General features: G+C 43.0%; 1 protein-coding gene across 8 annotated transcripts in view; it reads left to right on the top strand.

Moving 5' to 3' along the window:
* Positions 1–19,375, top strand: part of DOCK9 (dedicator of cytokinesis 9) — a 290,025-nt gene that overhangs the window by 224,103 nt on the left and 46,547 nt on the right. For 4 of the 8 annotated variants that reach the window (XM_068984765.1, XM_068984763.1, XM_068984766.1 and 1 more), the window contains exons 34-38: positions 1,259–1,392; positions 3,458–3,572; positions 8,473–8,539; positions 10,365–10,412; positions 13,688–13,731. In XM_068984765.1, coding sequence (XP_068840866.1) covers positions 1,259–1,392; positions 3,458–3,572; positions 8,473–8,539; positions 10,365–10,412; positions 13,688–13,731 — 408 coding nt within the window. Of the gene's footprint in view, positions 1–1,258; positions 1,393–3,457; positions 3,573–8,472; positions 8,540–10,364; positions 10,413–12,985; positions 13,123–13,687; positions 13,732–19,375 lie in introns of all 8 variants that reach the window. The other 4 variants (XM_068984760.1, XM_068984761.1, XM_068984762.1 and 1 more) reach the window with 2 other exon arrangements.

The following is a 19,375-nucleotide window of genomic DNA, read 5'->3' as shown; positions in this document are numbered from 1 at the left end:
GCCTGTCCCGAGGTGCCAGGTGAAGGCATCTCATGTGAAGGCAGCTTGGGAACGAGAGGGCCATGCTCACAGCCTGCTGCATGGGGTTGGGGGTCATCTGCGGTTTGCACAGCCAGCCAGGCCTCTCTGCCATGAATGTGCCTCTTGGTTCAGCTCAGAATGAACCAAGTCTGAGGGTCATTTTTAATTATGTGATTTATTGAAATCTTATCTAAGCAGGAAGTCAATCTAGTACTTTTTAAAATTCCATAGTCTCGAGGTAGGGGCTGACTTCTGCCTTAAAATGCTATTTTTTGTTTTTTCCCCTTACAGATGTCACGAATTTTATTTCCAAGTTAGATTTCCTCTCTGCTCATAAATGTTTTTTGCAGAGATTCCCAGACAGTCTCAGTTCACAGCACCCTCATTATCAGAGTGGTTTTTTTCATGGCATCCCCAGGCCAAAAGAAACACCCAGTGGTTCTGTTTATTAGGTACTTAAGGCCAAATAACTTAATAAGTATGTATAACCTAACAACTTAAGAGGCATTTGAAACCTATATACATAAATTTAAAGAAAAAAATTTTAATATCAACAGTTCTTACTAATGGGGCCTATTCTTACTAATGTGCCTATTGGACGCTGCACAGCTTCTCACATTTGAAATCAGATTGCTCACTGGCATTCTCATTTCCTGTTCCACACTGATTTTCACCCAGTACTTGGTTTTTATCACAGCAATCCCACTTCAGAGATATAACATCATGGAAAGGAATGTAGCAGTCTGAGGTTAAAACTACGGTTTCCGACCGATGTCACGTATTGTGTTTTCCTTGAAAAATGAAAATGTCCCGTGACATCCCTCAGGGTTTTCTGGGGTTCCTGGGCATGCCATTTGAGTACAGTGGGTTTATTGCATGATTTGGGTTTTTTTTTTTATTTGATGGTTATAGGTGGATTTATCTTTTTAATTTTTTGAAGTCTTTATTCTACCCCAGTCTGAATCAGCACGTTCTCCCCCAGTCTGAGCAATCCAAGGTGGTTTCTCATAAGTGAATTGATAGTTATGTTGGAATGTTTCAGACTCAAGTTTGCTTTTACGCTATGTGGCCCAGTTCTTTAAAGGAGAGGTAACTGAATAAAAGTCTTGAGCCAACTTCCTCACAGAAAAAACAAGTTTAAACAAGTGCCCTAAAAGCAGTCTCCTTTAAAGTTGAGGGCTTACCTTTATTTTGTTCTGTCTCACCAAATCTGGGTCTTGGCTTGACCTTTGTTTAGCTTCTCCATATACGAACTCAACTCCCAACATCAATAGCGTGAGAAATGCTGATTCAAGAGGCTCCCTCATAAGCACAGATTCCGGGAACAGCCTTCCAGAAAGGAATAGTGAGAAGAGCAATTCCCTGGAGAAGGTAAGTTCCTTTCTGGTAATTTAAGTGTTTTCTTATAACTAATGGATTCAGCCCAAAGTAGCATGCTTCATGTTCACATGTTCATCAAGTTGGACCTTTTTTTTTCCATTCTTTCTTAAACAACTCAGTTAAACCTGGGGTAGTCGGTCAGAGTATGGTTTAAGCGTGGGGCCCGTCCCCTGCACCCCTCTATTCCTGTTCTAGCATTTCATCAGTGTTTACAGTGAGCACTTTGGTTCTGGCAGTTTAGACAGATAGGGAAATCAGAATGCCACTTGCTAAGAATCCCCATGGTCTGTGAAAGAGAACAGCGTTTATAACACAGTTACCCATGCAAATGGGCCCTGGATCCAAAGCTGGCTCCAGAAAAGATTAATTGATCGTATGGATGACTCAGGGATAAATCCTTATTGGGAATCACTCTATTCACCCTGTGCCCCCATCTCAACACATCTGGTCATATTGAACTATTTTTATTGAAATAACAAAAACTATTCTGAATTTTGTGCAAATGGATAAAACTTAGATTTAGACCTGGAACCATGATAGATGAGTCTCACCTTGGCCACTGTTTTCCTAAGTTATTTCAAGTTATAGGCAAGCATGTGTATCGGTCAACAGGTGACCCACTTAGGGATGCATTCCCAATTCTCAGACATGTGGAGGCCATCCTTCCTTGGAATCAGGTGCATAACCTTACCATGGGGTTGCGGGTCTGGCCTCTCCCCGATGGTGCTCAGCCACGGTCCTGGAGCCATACGGACATCTCTATGCAGGGGTCATGACCTGTCGAACTTTTCCCTTGACCCTGACACGCCTTCCTGCATAGAGGGAGAGGCTGCTCAGAAGGCACTCGGCTTGTGTCGTCCACGGTGCCGGAGAGGAGGAGGAGGAGAGCGACCAGCCGGCCAGGAGACACCGGGCCACTGTGGACTTCTCGCTCCTGACACTGCCACCTCTGCCGGAGGAGGCCCCGCTGGGAGAAGGCCTGAGCTCTCCCAGGGGTGCTGAGGAAGTGGGTGGGCGGCAGGGTGCCCCTGCGTTGCAGCTTTGCCACTGATGGCACCGGGTTCCTCCCTATGATGGAACTACTTATGTATGTTGTTAACTGAGCCTGAAAATAAATTGAAAAATGATTTATTGAATTGAAGTTGAACTGAATTGAAAAATAATTATATATTTTTTCAATTGCCCGTCAATGCCTTGAATGAAATATTGAAATGAAAGACAAAATATTTTTTTCACTGATCTTTCTGCTTGGTATTTGGGAAAAAAAAAAATTCCTGATTCCAATTGGAATTATAATTTTGCAGATTTTCTAATTTCCTGTGTTCTCTTTTAATGAGATAAGATTCTTGTTCTTTTTTTTTTTTTAATGTGAATAGTTTGGAAGTGAACCTGCTGCCTGGTGGCAAAACTGCCCTCGCCCTGTGCCCTGGGCCGTGTGCAGTGTGCACTGTTGCACTGAGCTGATCGTGGCATGATACATCAGTTCAGGGCCTCTGGCCCTGCTGGGCTGAGATGACTCTGTTTGCCCCTATCAGGCCCCTGCCCGAGGTCCTCCCTTAAGGCTGCTCTAGAATGTAACAGAATGACCGTGACTCAGCTCCAGGCTTCAGTGGCCGATCCACAGCAGCACCTTGGACTTAATTTGCTGTTTCAGCCACTGACGTGCTCCTGAGGAAGCACTTGGTTTGGCGGTGTCTTCTGAAGCATCGTTTCTGCGTTCTGTCTTAGCACATCAACTTTTCTGCATGAAGTTTTCCTTGGCATTTCAGAACTAAGCCAGTAACCATGACTGTGGTTATTCAGTTTGAAAGGTCCGTGCCTTCTGCCTTGTCCTGGGAGAGCGTGCAAAGGAGACAAGACAGCACTCCCATGGATTAGCATGTGTGTGTGTGTGTGTGTGGTGACGATGTGCCTGTGGGCAAATCATGGACACCTGCCAACCTACATGATTTGACTAAATTCTGAAAATCTTTCTTTTCCAAGGGAGAAAAGTGAACCTAACTTTGTTTTACTTGTAACAAAGGAGAAAAGTCACCTGTGTTTTCTCCTCCTTTAGCACCAACAAAGTGGCACTTTGGGAAATTCCGTCGTTCGCTGTGACAAACTGGACCAGTCTGAGATTAAGAGCCTGCTGATGTGTTTCCTTTACATATTAAAAAGCATGTCTGATGGTAGGTAAAAAAATGAAGAAATCTGTTTTACTTTCCTTGTACCAGTATTCAGTTTATCCTTTAAAAATTGTAGTTGGTAGAGAGGGTTTAAGGATTTAAATGGATTTTTTTTTCTCTCTCTTGTTTGAAATACATGTTAATTAACTAAATGTACTAGAAATGAAAGTCTTAATTTGGACATTTATTTTCATTAATTACTATATTCTATAAAAAGAAGTTCTAAAGTGTGAAGTGTGAAGTTCTAAAGTGTGAATTTTAAAATTTTATATTAAACTCAGACATACGTCTTTGCCAGAGGAGACAGAAGCAAATAAATGAAAGGAGCTTTTTTTTTTTATTAAGTATCATTTGTCCAAACAAGCTTATGGACCACTTGCCTAATTTTATTGGTCAGTCTCCTGAATTAGAGACTGTAGTGTCAGCGACCTGAGCATATGCGTGCCGCATTCCTGGCTTTAACTAGAAGTGAGGTGTGTTTAGTTTTCTAATGTAAGTAGTGGTGTCCTGGTAGGCTGAGCTTCTGATTAAGGGCTTGACGACCCCCTCTTAAAACAGAAAGGACCACAACCATCAGTGCCTTATCAGCACCTTGTGAAGCTTGTGAACATCCATGGCAGGACAGTTGCAACTCTGATTTAGTGTGGTATAAGCAATGGTACAATGTCAATTCTTATCTTGGCCAAAAAATCTTCTTATTTTCCCTGTAACAAATCAGAAAGTGTTCTGTGAACTCCATTAAGGTCATGGAGAGAAGATGAACTCTTCTGAAAGGAAAATGCCATTTTTGGAGACCTGAAGCCCGCCTGTCTGGTGGCAGAGGCTATGGCCCTCAAGCATCCAGGGAACGGCACTTCTGCCTGCCGATAGTGTTTCTTTTCTATCGAGCGCCTATTTCAGCAGCACCAAGAGCTGACCGTAGTTCAGAGGTTAGGAGTAGCGTGCCAGTCCTTGAAATGCTTTGTAACTGGGGTATTTTATTCTGTCGGCATGTTACATTAAAATAGCTATTAAAAAAAGAAAACAAATAAATAGCTATTAAAAAAAAACCAAATAAACAACTATTTTTAAAAAAACAAATAGACAAGTTTTGTGGGGGTTTTTTGGCGAATGATGACCAAATATAAAAGCACTGGGCACTTATTCTACTATTTCAGTTAGAAAGTTGAACTTCTTCCCATTCAGTCAGAACTTCTCAATTTTCATCATGGTAGCAAGTTTTAGCCAGCATTATAATCCTGCCTTTCCTTTGTTAAAGATTTTCTTTAAAATACTTTACATTTCAAATATTAAATATGATGCATAACTAGAACATCACTGTTTTTTAAAAACAAATAGACAAGAAGTATACCCTTTAAAGTCAGCCTTTTGTAAGGCCAGGCAAATATTTTTAAAATGCAACAACCTCTTACAAATAGTTATAGAATGTTCTCTTTTATCAATTACTGTCAAGTATAATTTTTCCCCTTTATAATTAGAATTTCTTTATGTGTGTCTCATTTAAGAAATCTGTACCTACTCTCAGGCTCTGATGATATTCTTCTGTATTTTCTTTAAAAGCTGTATTATTTCAGTTTTCACAGTTAAATCCTAATGTCTACCAAGCATTGATTTTTCTGTATGGTATGGGAAGTGGGAGAGAAATTGCCTGTAGAATAATTTACCAGACAGACAATCAGAATCAGCTGTGTAACTAGCTCTGTGGCTGTTCTTTGCTTTCAGTCCATGGAATTCTCCAGGCCAGAATACTGGAGTGGGTAGCCTTTCCCTTCTCCAGGGGATCTTTCCAACCCAGAGATCAAAGCCATGTCTCACGCATTGCAGGTGGATTCTTTACCAGCTGAGCCACCAGGGAAGCCCAAGAATACTGGAGTGGGTAGCCTATCCCTTAAGGAGGGACGAAGCACTCCCTCCTTCAGTTCAGTTCAGTTCAGTTCAGTTCAGTTCAGTCTCTCAGTTGTGTCCGACTCTTTGCGACCCCACGAATCGCAGCACACCAGGCCTCCTTGTCTATCACTAGCTCCCAGAGTTTACCCAAACTCATGTCCATCGAGTCGGTGATGCCATCCAGCCATCTCATCCTCGGTCGTCCCCTTCTCCTCCTGCCCCCAATCCCTCCCAGCATCAGGGTCTTTTCCAATGAGTCAACTCTTCGCATGAGGTACCAAAGTATTGGAGTTTCAGCTTCAGCATCATTCCTTCCAACGAACACCCAAGACTGATCTCCTTGCTTTATCCCACATTTAATGAGCACCTTGTACACGCAGGCCCCCTCACTTGCCCTCTGCTCCTTTTTGTGCTTCCTCCCTCCTTAAGGGATAGGCTACCCACTCCAGTATTCTTGGGCTTTCCTGGTGGCTCAGCTGGTAAAGAATCCGCCTGCAATGCGTGAGACATGGCTTCGATCTCTGGGTTGGAAAGATCCCCTGGAGAAAGGAAAGGCTACCCACTCCAGTATTCTGGCCTGGAGTATTCCATGGACTGTGTAGTCCGTGGGGTTGCAGAGTCTGACACGACTGAGCAGCTTTCACTTTCACTTGCCCTCCTTAATAGAACTTAGCTCTGCCTCCCCACACCCCCCACACACCCAACAGCCAGAGTAAGGAAAGGCCGCTATGGTACTGCCCGGCTTGCCAGCTGGTTCTGTTTCTTATATGCCTGGGGAAGGGGTCTCAGAGGTCTGCAGGTTGACCCAGAGAGGCTCTCAGCATCCCAGGAACTCCCTAGGTTCCCACCACACCCAGATGACCAGCCTCGGTAACCAGAGTCTGTCTGGATTCTAAACGCAAACCTCGCCCCCAGGAAATGAAAGTTCTGCAACCCACCCTCTGGTCTCAGAGGCCAAACGTGGCTTTCAAAATCAGGTGCACTTGGTTTAAATCTCCATTCCACCAGCATTCTCCCTGCTGGTCAATGGGAGAATTGCTTAGCATCTCTGAGCCTCTGTTCAGTTTAGTTCAGTCACTCGGTCCTGTCCGACTCTTTGCGACCCCATGGACTGCAGCATGCCAGGCCTCCCTGTCCATCACCAGCTCACGGAGTTTACTCAAACTCATGTCCATTGAGTTGGTGATGCCATCCAACCATCTCATCTTCTGTCATCCCCTTCTCCTCCTGCCTTCAATCTTTCCCAGCATCAGGGTCTTTTCCAGTGAGTCAGTTCTTCTCATCAGATGGCCAAAGTATTGGAGCTTCAGTTTCAGCATCAGTCCTTCCAATGAATATTCAGGGTTGAATTCTTTTAGGATTGAGCGGTTGGGTCTCCTTGTACTCCAGGGGACTCTAAAGAGTCTTCTCCAACACCACAGTTCAAAAGCATCAATTCTTCGGCTCTCAGCTTTCTTTATATTCCAACTCTCACATCCATACATGACTACTGGAAAAAGTATAGCTTTGACTAGATTGACCTTTGTTGCCAAAGTAATGTCTCTGCTTTTTAATATGCTGTCTAGGTTGGTCATAACTTTTCTTCTAAGAAGTAAGTGTCTTTTTATTTCATGGCTGCAGTCACCATCTGCAGTGATTTGGGGAGCCCACAAAAATAAAGTCTGTCACTATTTCCCCATCTATCTACCATGAAGTGATGGGACCGGATGCCATGATCTTAGTTTTCTGAATGTTGAGTTTTAACTCAACTTTTTCACTCTCCTCTTTCACTTTCATCAAGAGGCTCTTTACCTCTTCTTCAGTTAGTCCATCTATAAATGGGAACTCTGCCTTGACCACAGTGAAGATTCAGTGACGGGACACATGTGAAGTCTTGAGACCCAGTGCAGTGATTGGTGCATAACAGCTGCTTGCTATGCATCCCCCCGCTTCTCCCACCTGTCGTCACTGCTCTTGACCACATAGAATAGAAGTCTTCAGCCGTGTGTGTATCTCTGTGGGCCTTCAGCCTCTCTGCAGCCACCCACTCCCTCATCTCAGGCCCCAAAGACTCAATGGCTTTTTCCTTAAGAGAAATTTTAGAACACATGTCTCAACTTCTATGTAAAGTGTAACAATGTAAAAATGGTTAACTCCCAAATGATAACACTGTGTGTATAGGCAAGGGTCAGACACAGATAATGATTGCTTTCTGTAAGTGAATTTGTAGGGTTTGCCTTAACTGAAAATGTGCCCAGTTGCTCCTGATAAAGAGCAGGCGAGGTTCTTAAGCACAGATACATTGTACCATTGGGCTGGGAAACAGGAGCTCTCATACACTGCTTATTCAGAAAGCGGTTTGACAGTATCTGTCTAATTTTAAACGTACAAACCATTAACACGGTTAGTTCACTTCTAAGAATTTGTCCGATAGATGTGGTTGGACAAGTGTGCAAAGACCCATGTTCACTGAAGCATGATTTATAACAGCAAAAAATTGAGGGGAAGAACAAGTAAATGTCTGTCAGTCAGGGACCTGGTAACTTTGTTATAGTGCATCGAAGCTCTGTTGTTGAATTAAAACTCAGTGAAACAGGGCACATAGGATGCATGTTTCCATTTCAGTGTGTGTGTTGGGAAGGGGTTACTTGTGTACAAATTTTCAGGAGATTGTCTACGAGGGAGGGATTCTGTAGTTGGTAAAGAGTGAACCTCCCTTTAGATTGTATGCCCACAATGTATTCTTTGAATTTTCTAACCCATTTAAGAGCACATCATGTATAAATTAAAATATGTACCATGTCAGGTTAGATGATGCATGATGAAATTAAAGTTCAAGTGTTTAAATGTAGCTTCTTTACACTGACTAAGCTGTTGTACGTGTCATCTGGTATAGAGTGGTCACCGTAGTTCATCCTTCCATCAGTTATGAAAGGGGGCTGGGAGGGTTTGGAGGCCTACACTCAGGTCTCTTCCCATGTTACATATGTAGAAAATAAGCATCCTGATTCTAACCAAATACATGTTTACTTTCCAGATGCTTTGTTTACATATTGGAACAAGGCCTCAACAGCTGAACTTATGGATTTTTTTACAATATCAGAGTGAGTAGTTTTGTCTTTGCTCATTGACTGTTGATTTTTCCTGGCTAATTAAGAGGTGTGAAAAATACTATGTTGTTGAACCAGGAATGCAATGTATGGTCATATCCACACTTATCTTTAGTTAAGCTCTTTTTCCTGGAGCTGACCCCAACACTCAGTCTCAGGAACTCATGGCCCAGAGGACAGTGACAGCCCTAAATTATTACATATGTGATGATTATAGATGGGAGGTTTCTACTTGTGTGGATAAGCCATTTTAATAAAATAACACAACATTTGTTAGCTGGATTGGGTGGATGCTGCATTCTGAGTTGACTCTAACTTAAGCAGATGCAGTAACTAAGACAGAAAAATTGCTATAATTTAAAAATATATAGTAAGTAAAAGTGATATCTTAAATACAGTCTATATTATTTGATCTCTTAAAGTTTCTATTTTTTCCTTTAAGCTTTTTATTTTTAGAAACACAAATCCACAATCCCTTATCCAAAACCAGTGGGGCCAGATGGTTTTTCAAATACAGAATTTTTTGGATTTTTGAAAAATTTTCATAGAGAGTATATTCCGTAACACCCAGTAGGGTCTCAGGGAGCACCCCCACAATCAAGCACATTATTGTTTTTGCATTAAGAACTTATTTCTTCAGTACCATGATTGTTCACAGTAATTGGTTAAATCATGGGCTTCCCTTGTGGTTCAGCTGGTAAAGATTCCGCCTGCAATGCAGGTCGATCCCTGGATTGGAAAGATCTCCTGGTCAAGGGAAAGGCTACCCATTCCAGTATTCTGGCCTGAAGAGTTCAATGGACCGCATAGTCCATGGGGCCACAGAGTCAGACATGACTGAGTGACTTTCACAAGTAGCTTTATGTCTGCCAGTTGGGGTCATGATCTGCTACCCCATGTGTTTGCATGAATTTGGGTGGAAATCCGTGATGGTCAGAGCTTTGTGCATTTTGGAGTTAATGGCCTTGATTCATGAATTCATGGCCATTTCCTCTCTAATATAGATAATATTAGAGATATTATATCTTGTTGATACTTAACAAAGATAATAGTTGTCACATGTGAGATAATCTTCACCACCAGAAGAACTTCCTAGGCATTATTTTAACTGCCTCTAATTAAATATATGATTTTGCTAAAGCAGTGTTATGGATATAGTAAAATAAACAACAACAAAAAAAAAACATACTTGATGTCTGTAAGGGACCAGTCCATTTACTTGAATCAAAAAAGAAAGTTCCAGGGGCTTTCCTGGTGGTCCCGTGGTTAAGACTATACTCCCAATGCAGGGGGCACTAGTTTGATCCCTGGTTGGGGAACTAAGATCCCATATACCACGTGGTGTGGCCAAAATAAATAAATAAAATGAAGAGATGTTGTCTTGCTAAAAGGAAAAAATATGATGTTAAAAAAGAAAAAAGAAAGCTCCTTAGGTTGAACGAGGATGAATAAGCAACCTGGAGCAGTGCATGGGGTTTTCACTGTGACTTCCAAGACAAACGTAGAGTAAGTGTCCAAGCTCTAAGTCAGAGTCAATCCTGTCCCTCCTGGGCCTTTCTTCTGAGTTGCTCAAACCATCCTCCACGGTTCTGATAGCAGCACAACATAGGGCCTGCCTTGAGTTTGATCACTTTCTGTGGGTTTAAAGGCACCTTGCAGAGAATTTCTGGAAACCAGAAGTAAGGGGCCAGTAATATAGGTAAGAGCTTATTGAATAAACGTGTTACTGTAAGTGCATTTAAATAAAGTGACGTGTCAGCAGTGATTTTGCCCCCAGTAGTTTGTCGCCTCCCCTAATGAGCTCTCATCCTGCCCACAGAGTCTGCCTGCACCAGTTCCAGTACATGGGGAAGCGCTATATTGCCAGGTACTGTGGGGGGTTAGTGTGGTGTGCTGTATCATTCTGTGTATTATTTGGACCCGAAAGTGTGGGAATTGTCCTCTGTGGTGATGGGCAGTTGGAATTCTCACAAACAGCAATGAAGACAGTTGGCGGGTCTTTGGATCGCTGCCATGAAACCTGGCGGCCTCGCCCGCCGGCGTTGCTGCATTCCTTCTGGCTCATTTTGTCTCAGGCGAAGCTCTTGGAAAGATTTTCCTCCGCGGCCTGGTGCCGCAGCTCCTTCCAAACCCTCCCTCGCGCTCTGTTCTCTCTCCTCTTTCTCTTCCTCTGGCTGTGTCTTCTCACTCCCTCTCTTTCCTTCCTCGATGATCTCTCTTCCCATCTCACTCTCAAAAGGTCCTTTCTTTTTGTTTTTTTCTTCCCATTCTACCTCCCAGCTCCCAAGACATTAGCTTCTCAATCCAGCCCCTTTGCTTCATAATGAAAGAAGGTTTGAGCCCATCTCCGATCTGTTCGGACTGCCACCAATACCATCTCTCCAGCTGAGCCTTTTCTCCGCTCTTCCTGAGTAAGCCGTGTGTGCCCTGTCGTCGCCTGACCAGAACGCTCTGTTGAGCGTCATAGACCCTCACTGCCCTATGCCCAGCCCCTTGGTTCCGCACTGAGTCGGAGGGGAGCTGGACACTCCTTGCTGGCAGGCAGCTGAGCAGCCCCTGCTCTGGCAGTATCAGTATTTCCTCAGAGGGCGCCTCTTCCCTACTCCAGCCCTGTCGCCATCCAGCGTGCCTGTTTGTTCTCTTCCGTGTTGTGTATCCTGTGATAATGTATTTGTGGAGTCTTGGTCCAAGTGTCTTATTTCTCTATTGTTACTGTTTTTAAAATTTAATGATAAATAAACATTTATGTTTTAAGAAAAACTTTAAAAGTTTAGTTGTCATTGAGGTTTTTCGCTTATCTGTAATTCTGTTTTACAGCAATGAAATAGGAAAGAGATTTTTAATAGACTTTCTGAATGTCAAGATTTTGCTTTTATGGTAACATTGTTCTTTTCTTGAGATAGCTGAAAAATTTTCAAAATTGTGTTAATGTTAAGTAAAAGTATGTTTTCTTTTAAAAAACAGATTGAGAGAGACTTTATTATGCTTTCCTCCCATTAATACTATTTTTAAATGAAACATGGTGGCACTTAACGTCCACTAATCTCAACTCTTTTTTTTTTATCGTAACAGTAATTTTTGCATTTGAGTTTTTTGAGTCCTAAATGCAAGTATATACAGTGTGTCCTTATGCAATAACCTCTTTTATGATAATTTCATTCCTTTTGACTTTGTCCCATGAAGATGGTTAAACAGTATATTTGTAGCAGAAAGACACTGTGCTGGGGGAGCTTCTCACCCTCTTTTAGTAACTGTCACCCACGTCACAAGATGGCATTTGGAATATGTTGTGCAAATAGAATAAAATGCCTCAGAGCTAAACGTGGTGAACGTGAGAAGCCAAAGGTTTCGGCCCCAACAAACTGTTGTGGAATTGGGTTTTGTGAAACAATTAACTGATTTTTTTTCAATGGCTATAAATTTAACCTTTTTTTTTTTAAAATAAGAAAAAACTTTCTGACTTCCTAAGCACCCTGTATATATTTGCATGTAAAAGAATGCTTCCTGGGACTGTCTTAGAAGTAAATGAGCATAGGGAGGCGGGGGAGGAGGCCGGTGTTGCTTCGTCAGGTGCAGAGCCGCGTGCTGGTTTATAGGAGACCGGGCCGTGGTCTCTGCTGCATGCGGACAGGATCCCGAGTCGTCTATGTTTGGCCTCTGTGGGGCTCCCGTCCTGGGAACACTGCACCTTCTCATTGTGTCCCTTTGAAGTCACCCAGCAGCATGCTGCCCCGTGAGACTCCATGCATGCCCTGCTCCACTCCACAGTAACACAGTGAGGGAGCCAGTTGGCCGCGGGACGGGGGACAGGCGTCGCTCCGGCGCTGGGCTCAGGTCTCATCTGCTCTGGTGATGGTGCACAGTAGGGAGTCAGCCTTTTGACCGCTAACCCACATCACTTTTCTGTTTTCTTCACTTGGCTGCTGACAAGTCTAACAAAGGGTGTGGCTCTTCTCATCCCTGCCTGGGTAAGAATCAGAGGTGTTACACCGCCTCACAGAGTCCGTCCCGCTGCATGTCTGTCCTCTGTTTTCTTCCAATGCCTTTGTTTTGACTAAAAAAATAAAATTGTTTCCGCTCTTCAGTAACATGTATGATCTGAAAAGGCATGTGCTATTTTGGCCGTTGTCCAGATGTTAGTCTTCGGCACCACACTGGACTGATGCTCACCTGTTTAAAAAGGAGCATCTCTGAAGGGCTTTCCGACCCTGGAAAGGCCTCTGCTTTGGCCTGGTTCTCCCTCCTTCATCTTCAGGTGCTTTGCTGTGAACTCTGTGAGCGCTGCCCCCGCCGCCTGTGTGTCTCGGGCTCCGCTGCGCTTGGTCTGTGCGTGGCCCGTCGCCTCCGTGCTGTGTCCCAGCCTCACTAATGCCCCTCCCCATCTCGCCGCAGTGTAACAAGTCTAACTTTGGCTCCTATCCCATTTCACTCGTGTTGCAGGAACCAGGAGGGGCTGGGACCCATAGTTCATGATCGAAAGTCTCAGACATTGCCTGTTTCCCGTAACAGAACAGGGATGATGCATGCGAGATTGCAGCCGCTGGGCAGCCTGGATAACTCTCTCACTTTTAACCACAGTAAGTCCCATGACACACCATCGTAACAGCCAGCCATCCCACGTGACAGCCCTGAGGGGACCGCCCCCCCACCGGCCACCGCGCCGCACACCTCATCACCGACTCGCCTTCTCTTCCAGCTCAGAGCAGTAGGACCAGGAGCTCGCCGCATAGTCCCCTTCCTCAGAGGAGAATGACACAATGTGGGACGCGGTCAACTGGCCCGAATGCTCAGCCCCTCTACCCCACGGGCTCTGCTTGGTGCTTTAAAACAAAATCCGGCCTAATTGATGACGATAGCGGGACATCCTCTGATATTTCTAGTTCAGTATTTTAATCCATTGCCAGGAGCCACCTTATTGTCATTTACTGCCCCCCACCCCTCTGTGACTCCTGAGAAACCTCTGGGGCAGGTTCCTTTCGCCCTCCTGAGGCCATGCGTGTAGTTGACCCAGCGTCCCCATTCTGACATTCCAGCCCTGAACATATGTTAATCTTTAAACTGCTGCGAAGCCGTAAAGCCCGTGAATCAATGTGTGAGGGTATGGAAAAGCCAATAACAAAGTGACTTTTTCTGTGTTTTCAGTGTGAGAAAGATATCAAGTGTGCTTGGGATTTCTGTAGACAATGGTAAGATTTAATCAGGTCGAAGTCTGCTTACGAGGCTGCTTCACTTGCAAACCGAGACCTCGCATTCATCTTGCCTTCCTAACTTTGGGGCTTCCTAACTTCACAGTAGAGACTTTGCCACAACATAGGAGCATTATCTTTAATTCACTCTTATCAATTGCCAGAGGGCGCCTGTGCTGTTTCCAGAAACCTAAGTGTAAATTTAATCTTCTTAAGGGTTTCTTCAAGCAGGAAACCTATATCAACCTTGCAGCACTTTAACGTGATCATTTCTGTCTGGTGTGGTCTCTGAATCGTCCCATCCTCGCTCCATGCATGAGTTAGCTAGTTATTGTGCCATGTAGACAACTATTTATACTCATTCCAAGCAACATCTTTAATACATAGTCATTAATATCTTCTCTTTGTTTCTAATCATAGAAATTCATCCCATGAACTGTGAGGTCCATACCTCTTTCTTTGTACAGGCTGAGAGTCAAGACAGTATATTCCCAACACCTTAAATTGAGAATAGTTCAGGCTGAGAAATCAAAATACAGCAGCTTCCACCCCCTCTTCCACCCCCAGCAAAGTTAAATGTAGTGGGTACAGTCTCTCTATAAACTTCTAGGCTTAATTTAAATCAATATTATGTCAGTCTGCCACACACTGAGCCGGTAGCCTTCAAATGCTAGTTCTCAGTTCTATACTTAGCTGTACCTTGTGCAACACATGTAAGAATTTGATTTATCCACCTCTGTTAGGGCTTTTTCAACTCTGCAGACATGGGGTTCAAACAAACAGAACAAGGAGTTTCACTATTTTTAGTTTTCATTTCCTATTTAGCACACAAATCAAATTTCCATTCTTCTGAAGGACCTGCTACATTACCCTTTGCCCAGAAAAAATTTAACACAAAGATATCAGTTTAACACAAGGATAAATGCTTACACTTTAAAGCATTAAAAAAAAAATAAATCATAAGCAGACCAAGGCCCCGCCTGCCAAGGTAATTGTTTAGGAAACATAGAAAACAGACAAAAATAAACGGAATGATCAGCCCATGAATAAATAACCTTAATCCACTGAGATGGGCAGCGGTTCCTCCCACTGCAAGTGGGCTTTGCGGTGGTGGCTTGAATTGGAGAGAGACAGCTGGCTGTGTTCTGCTGCCAAAGACCATATTGTTAACGTTGTTGATTTCCACCCTCTCTTCCTGCTGCCCACAGAGAACCCCATCCTACCCGCTCCTCTCCTCTTTTCATCCTGAATGTTTTTCTTTAGTCAGTTTTCAGCAACACCATCCTCAGTCAAAGCTTCTCCTTTGGCCTTTCCAATCAACAATGCATAGCTGATTATTTTAGCCTTCTAAAGTGTGCCTGCTCACCCCAGATAGCTTCCAATGTCTCGTAGTCCACGCATCTTCCCCTGCAACTCAGTCTTCCCTTATGTCTCCAATTCTGATTTTGTATTTGGGGGGCTTTGGCCCCTACCTCCATTAGCTCTTCGAGCTCCATGTCATCAACTCAGCCAAAAGCCAGAGAGAAGGAAATGTATACTGTATGTATACATGTGTATGTGTGTGAGCATGTATATGTATATATACATAGATGATTTTTTACATCTGGAACCTAGGCATTTTATGGGAAATTTGTAGCCATATATGTGTCTTTAAGAAAATTCCTATTTAACAGTGAATACAGTACCTTCTGTTGGGCCAACCAATATGATTGGTATCCAGTATGTGAAAGACTTGGCTGGAATGCCAGAATCTAAAATGGATTTATTTTAGAAAAGAATGAAAATAGAAAGAATCCCTTCGGATCAGTTCAGTTCAGTTCAGTTCAGTTCTCAGTCGTGTCCGACTCTGAGAATCCCTTAGACACTCGGCATTTTTTCATTTCCTCTTTTCTCTAGCTCAAGTAGGAAAGGCTTTGTTAGATCTCAGCATGACCAGCAGGGGGCAGCAGGGGACCGCAAAGAACTTAAGCCAATGCAGTCCAGGCTGCCCGGTCCCCATCACCAGTTAACAGTAAGACAAGGGAAGAGACCCCATACTTACTGCAGGTTTAACCCTAACAGGCACTTACTGTTGGATTTTTACACCAATTAATGAAAATAACAATTTCACTGTGACCAATGGGCTTAGCTATTTTAAAAACACTCAAAGCATTGGAGTTTGTTGCATGGCTCATTGCCCAGGTTTATAAAAAGAAAATGTTTACATCATTAAGGTATTGACCTGTTTACTGTAACATGTATTCATTGTGTATTGGTAGAAAAGACTTATGCCAGAGGACAAATTGAGAGTGATAGGTGCCCAGAGAATATTTTATATAAACCAAGTGATGAGGGGAAAGCTGAGTGAAGCACATTTGCAAATAAGTGATACATTCACAAAATAAAATAACACTCTGTATTTAATGTTATATATTATTCTAGGAATATGTTAAATTCACTTGAATGATAATCTATATTTCCCACTGATTAATGGGAGAAAAGCCAGTCAAGAGGTAAAAACCCTTAAAGAAAACCTGTATTTCATATAATTCAGTATAAGAGATGGTTTAAGATCACTAGACTAAGTTGCAGAGAATTGTTGTTTAGTCGCTAAGTTGTGCCGGACTCTTTTATGACCCCATGGACTGTAGCCCGCCAGGCTCCTCTGTCCATGGCATTCTCCAGGCAAGAATACTGGAGTGGAACGCCATTTCCTCCTCCAGGGATTCTCCCCGACCCTGGGACCGAACCCACGTCTCCTGCATTGGCAGGCAGATTCTTTACCGCTGAGCCAGCTGGGAAGCCCTTGCAGAGAATTAGATGTGCCCAGATGTCCTGTAACTTTTGGAAAAGGCAAGTGGCTGAGGATCAGCTTCCGCCCTTCCCACCACATCACCTCTGATGTGCACTGGGGCCGAGGGCCAGGGATAGTTATAGGTATGGTCAGCATTACTACACCGGGCTTTTCAGGAAACAGAACTGCATAAAACGGAATACAGTTAGTTTAAACACAGCAACTGACATTAGAGGGGAAAAGGTCTCATCCTTAGCCTTTGAGTAGGATTTTAGAATAAATCCCATATCTGAGTGACAACGGACTGGAAACTGTGTACATGTGAGCAGTGGGTCCTAAGGTCTCTAAAGTGACCCCTGACGGGCTGGCCAGAGATGATGGTACATCAGAGAAGTCCTCCCCACCCTGACCTTCCTCGGTGACCACGCTCAGTGCCTGCGCCCTGAGGCACCACTGCCCCCTAGTGGAAGTCAGTAGGGTTAACAGCACTCCTTACTGGCCTCGGTCAGAATCTTCTTTAAAAAGTTCCTGACTGATGCTTTGAGAAATGACCGTTGTCTCTTAAGACCCCTTCTTGGGTTTGCCAGCTCAGTTTGATTTTCCTGTGTTATCCAGTAACACGGTGACCACCTGTTAGAGTCTTCCCTCATACACTGCTCTGTTCCAGGTCTTAAGACAGGTTGTCCCCATGGTGGTGTCCGTTGGCGGATTGTCCAGTCCATCTGTATCACTCTCTCAGCGTCCTGTGCTGCTACTTATTTTCAGGGATGGTTCAGTAACACTAGCTCAAGAATCCTACTGACTTTTGAGACGAAATGGTTTAAAGAGAAGCAAAAGGCATCACTGACTCAATGGACATGAGTTTGAGCAAACTCCAGGAGAAGTTTGGTGAAGGACAAGGAAGCCTGGCATGCTGCAGTCCATGGGGTTGCAGAGTCGGACATGACTGCGCCACTCAACAACAACAACAAATTATAACCAATTGTGGCTAATAGAACTGCTTCTTTGATATGATTCGGACACATGCAGGCAGATTTTATATAAATTTGACTCTTATTCTGAAAGAGATTAGATAGCTAGTGTAATGGCTTATGGGTGGTGTATTATTGTAGCTTAGAGAAATTTTGTCATTAATTAGCATGGCCCATTGATAATGTATGTTTTAAAAAAAAAAATCAAACAGTCACAAATTGCAATTCCTAAATCGTTCTAGACATTCAGCTAGATTAAAGTAAACTCTGTTGGAGTTCTTCAGTGTGTAGACCATCTCACCTGCAGTGATCAAACTCAGATACACTTATCCAACAGTTTATCTAGAAAGAGAAAAGGATAGTTCTGTGCAGAGATTACAGTTCATCACCAAAGCAGCTGCCTTGTTACAGGTTAACTCAGATCCTAAAGCTTCATCTGGGTAAATGGCAGCCCTCAAAATATCACCTGTGTGATAATTTTTGGTTGGTCTGATAAAAGGTGTTGTATTTGGTTTTTTCGTCCTCTCTCGCCCTGGTTTGTGATCACTGTAATAGTAATCACCAGTTTGTTTTCCTGTTTTTGTTGGCTCTATATCTCACCAAACAAACCTTGCCAAATGAGGAAATGCCTTGGCTTACAAAGGCGGTTCAATGAATATTAGTTCCAGAAAGTGTCCGTCTTTCTTTCTGCTGGATTTCTGGCCCCCCGAAAGCAGAAATAAAAAGAAACAGAGCTAGTAGCATCGTACTATTGCCAGATGTGTTCTGTAGCTTCAGTAAGGACACGATGACTGTCGCAGTGTGAAAATGAGGCAGGATACACAACAGCACCATTTTCAAAGCAAAACAAAGTTGGATGAAAATACAGAATAGTTTTTATTAAGTCATACTTTAAAAAGCAACTTAGAAGTTTTTGTAGCCTTTCAAGACTCTCTGACATTTATTAAAGTCAGGAAAACATCATGCTAGTTACTTTATTTTATCTTTATAATGGAGATTATGATACAGTGACCTGGATAAGGAACTTGGAGTGTAGTTTCTGGGTTTTTTTCCCCATTACTGGCCTCCAGAAAACTCTCTAGGCTTTCTGTACTTCATTTTCCTGATCTGTGTACAAAATGTCCTCCTCTCTGGAGTAGTAAGAAAATTCCCTACATAGTAAATGTTGATTGGTTTTGCTCCTTGGAGAAAGACATTACATGGTGTTTCATTATATTGCCATCTTTCTTTGTAATCTAGATCAATACCATAACATCTTTGCATCCCTATATATACTTCTGCTAATGCATTACCATTTCATAGTTTAATATCTCAAGTTATATGTCAAACTACATTTATATCAGTACTAAATGGATTTTACAGCCACATACAGAAGATATCAGTTTGTATTTAAATTATGATTCTTCAAGTCTCTTCCTTTTCTTAAACATTTCTTTCAGTCATAGTGGCTTTCATGCTTTTTATTAAAGCAAGTAGAATACTATTAGCAGTACAGTCAACTCTTGGTTATCATTCATGATTCTAGCTGATAAAACAAAGTGTTTGTTATTGACTTGAGACATCCATAGCATTCACTATGTGCCAGGCACTATTCCATGAACTTAACAACCATTCACTAATTTAATGGCCACCACAACCCTTTGAGGGCAGGTACTGTTATTATCCCCATTCTACAGATGAGGAAACTGAGGTAGAAAGGGGTCACATAACTTGCCCAAGGTCACACAGCTATTTAGGGGCCAAGCTGGATTCATTGACCAGCAACCTGACCCTCAGCTCATTTTTCTTCCCTAATTAAGCTGCTGCCTCTGTCTGTATGGAAGCTTCAGAGACCTCAGCCTCCTTCATTCCCCCACCTCCCCACCCCCATCCTAACAACTCAGACAAGTGGCTCAGTTGA

This window comes from Capricornis sumatraensis, chromosome 12, assembly GCF_032405125.1.
Source record: "Capricornis sumatraensis isolate serow.1 chromosome 12, serow.2, whole genome shotgun sequence".
Lineage (NCBI taxonomy): Eukaryota > Metazoa > Chordata > Mammalia > Artiodactyla > Bovidae > Capricornis > Capricornis sumatraensis.
This window is presented reverse-complemented; position numbering and strand designations above follow the sequence as displayed.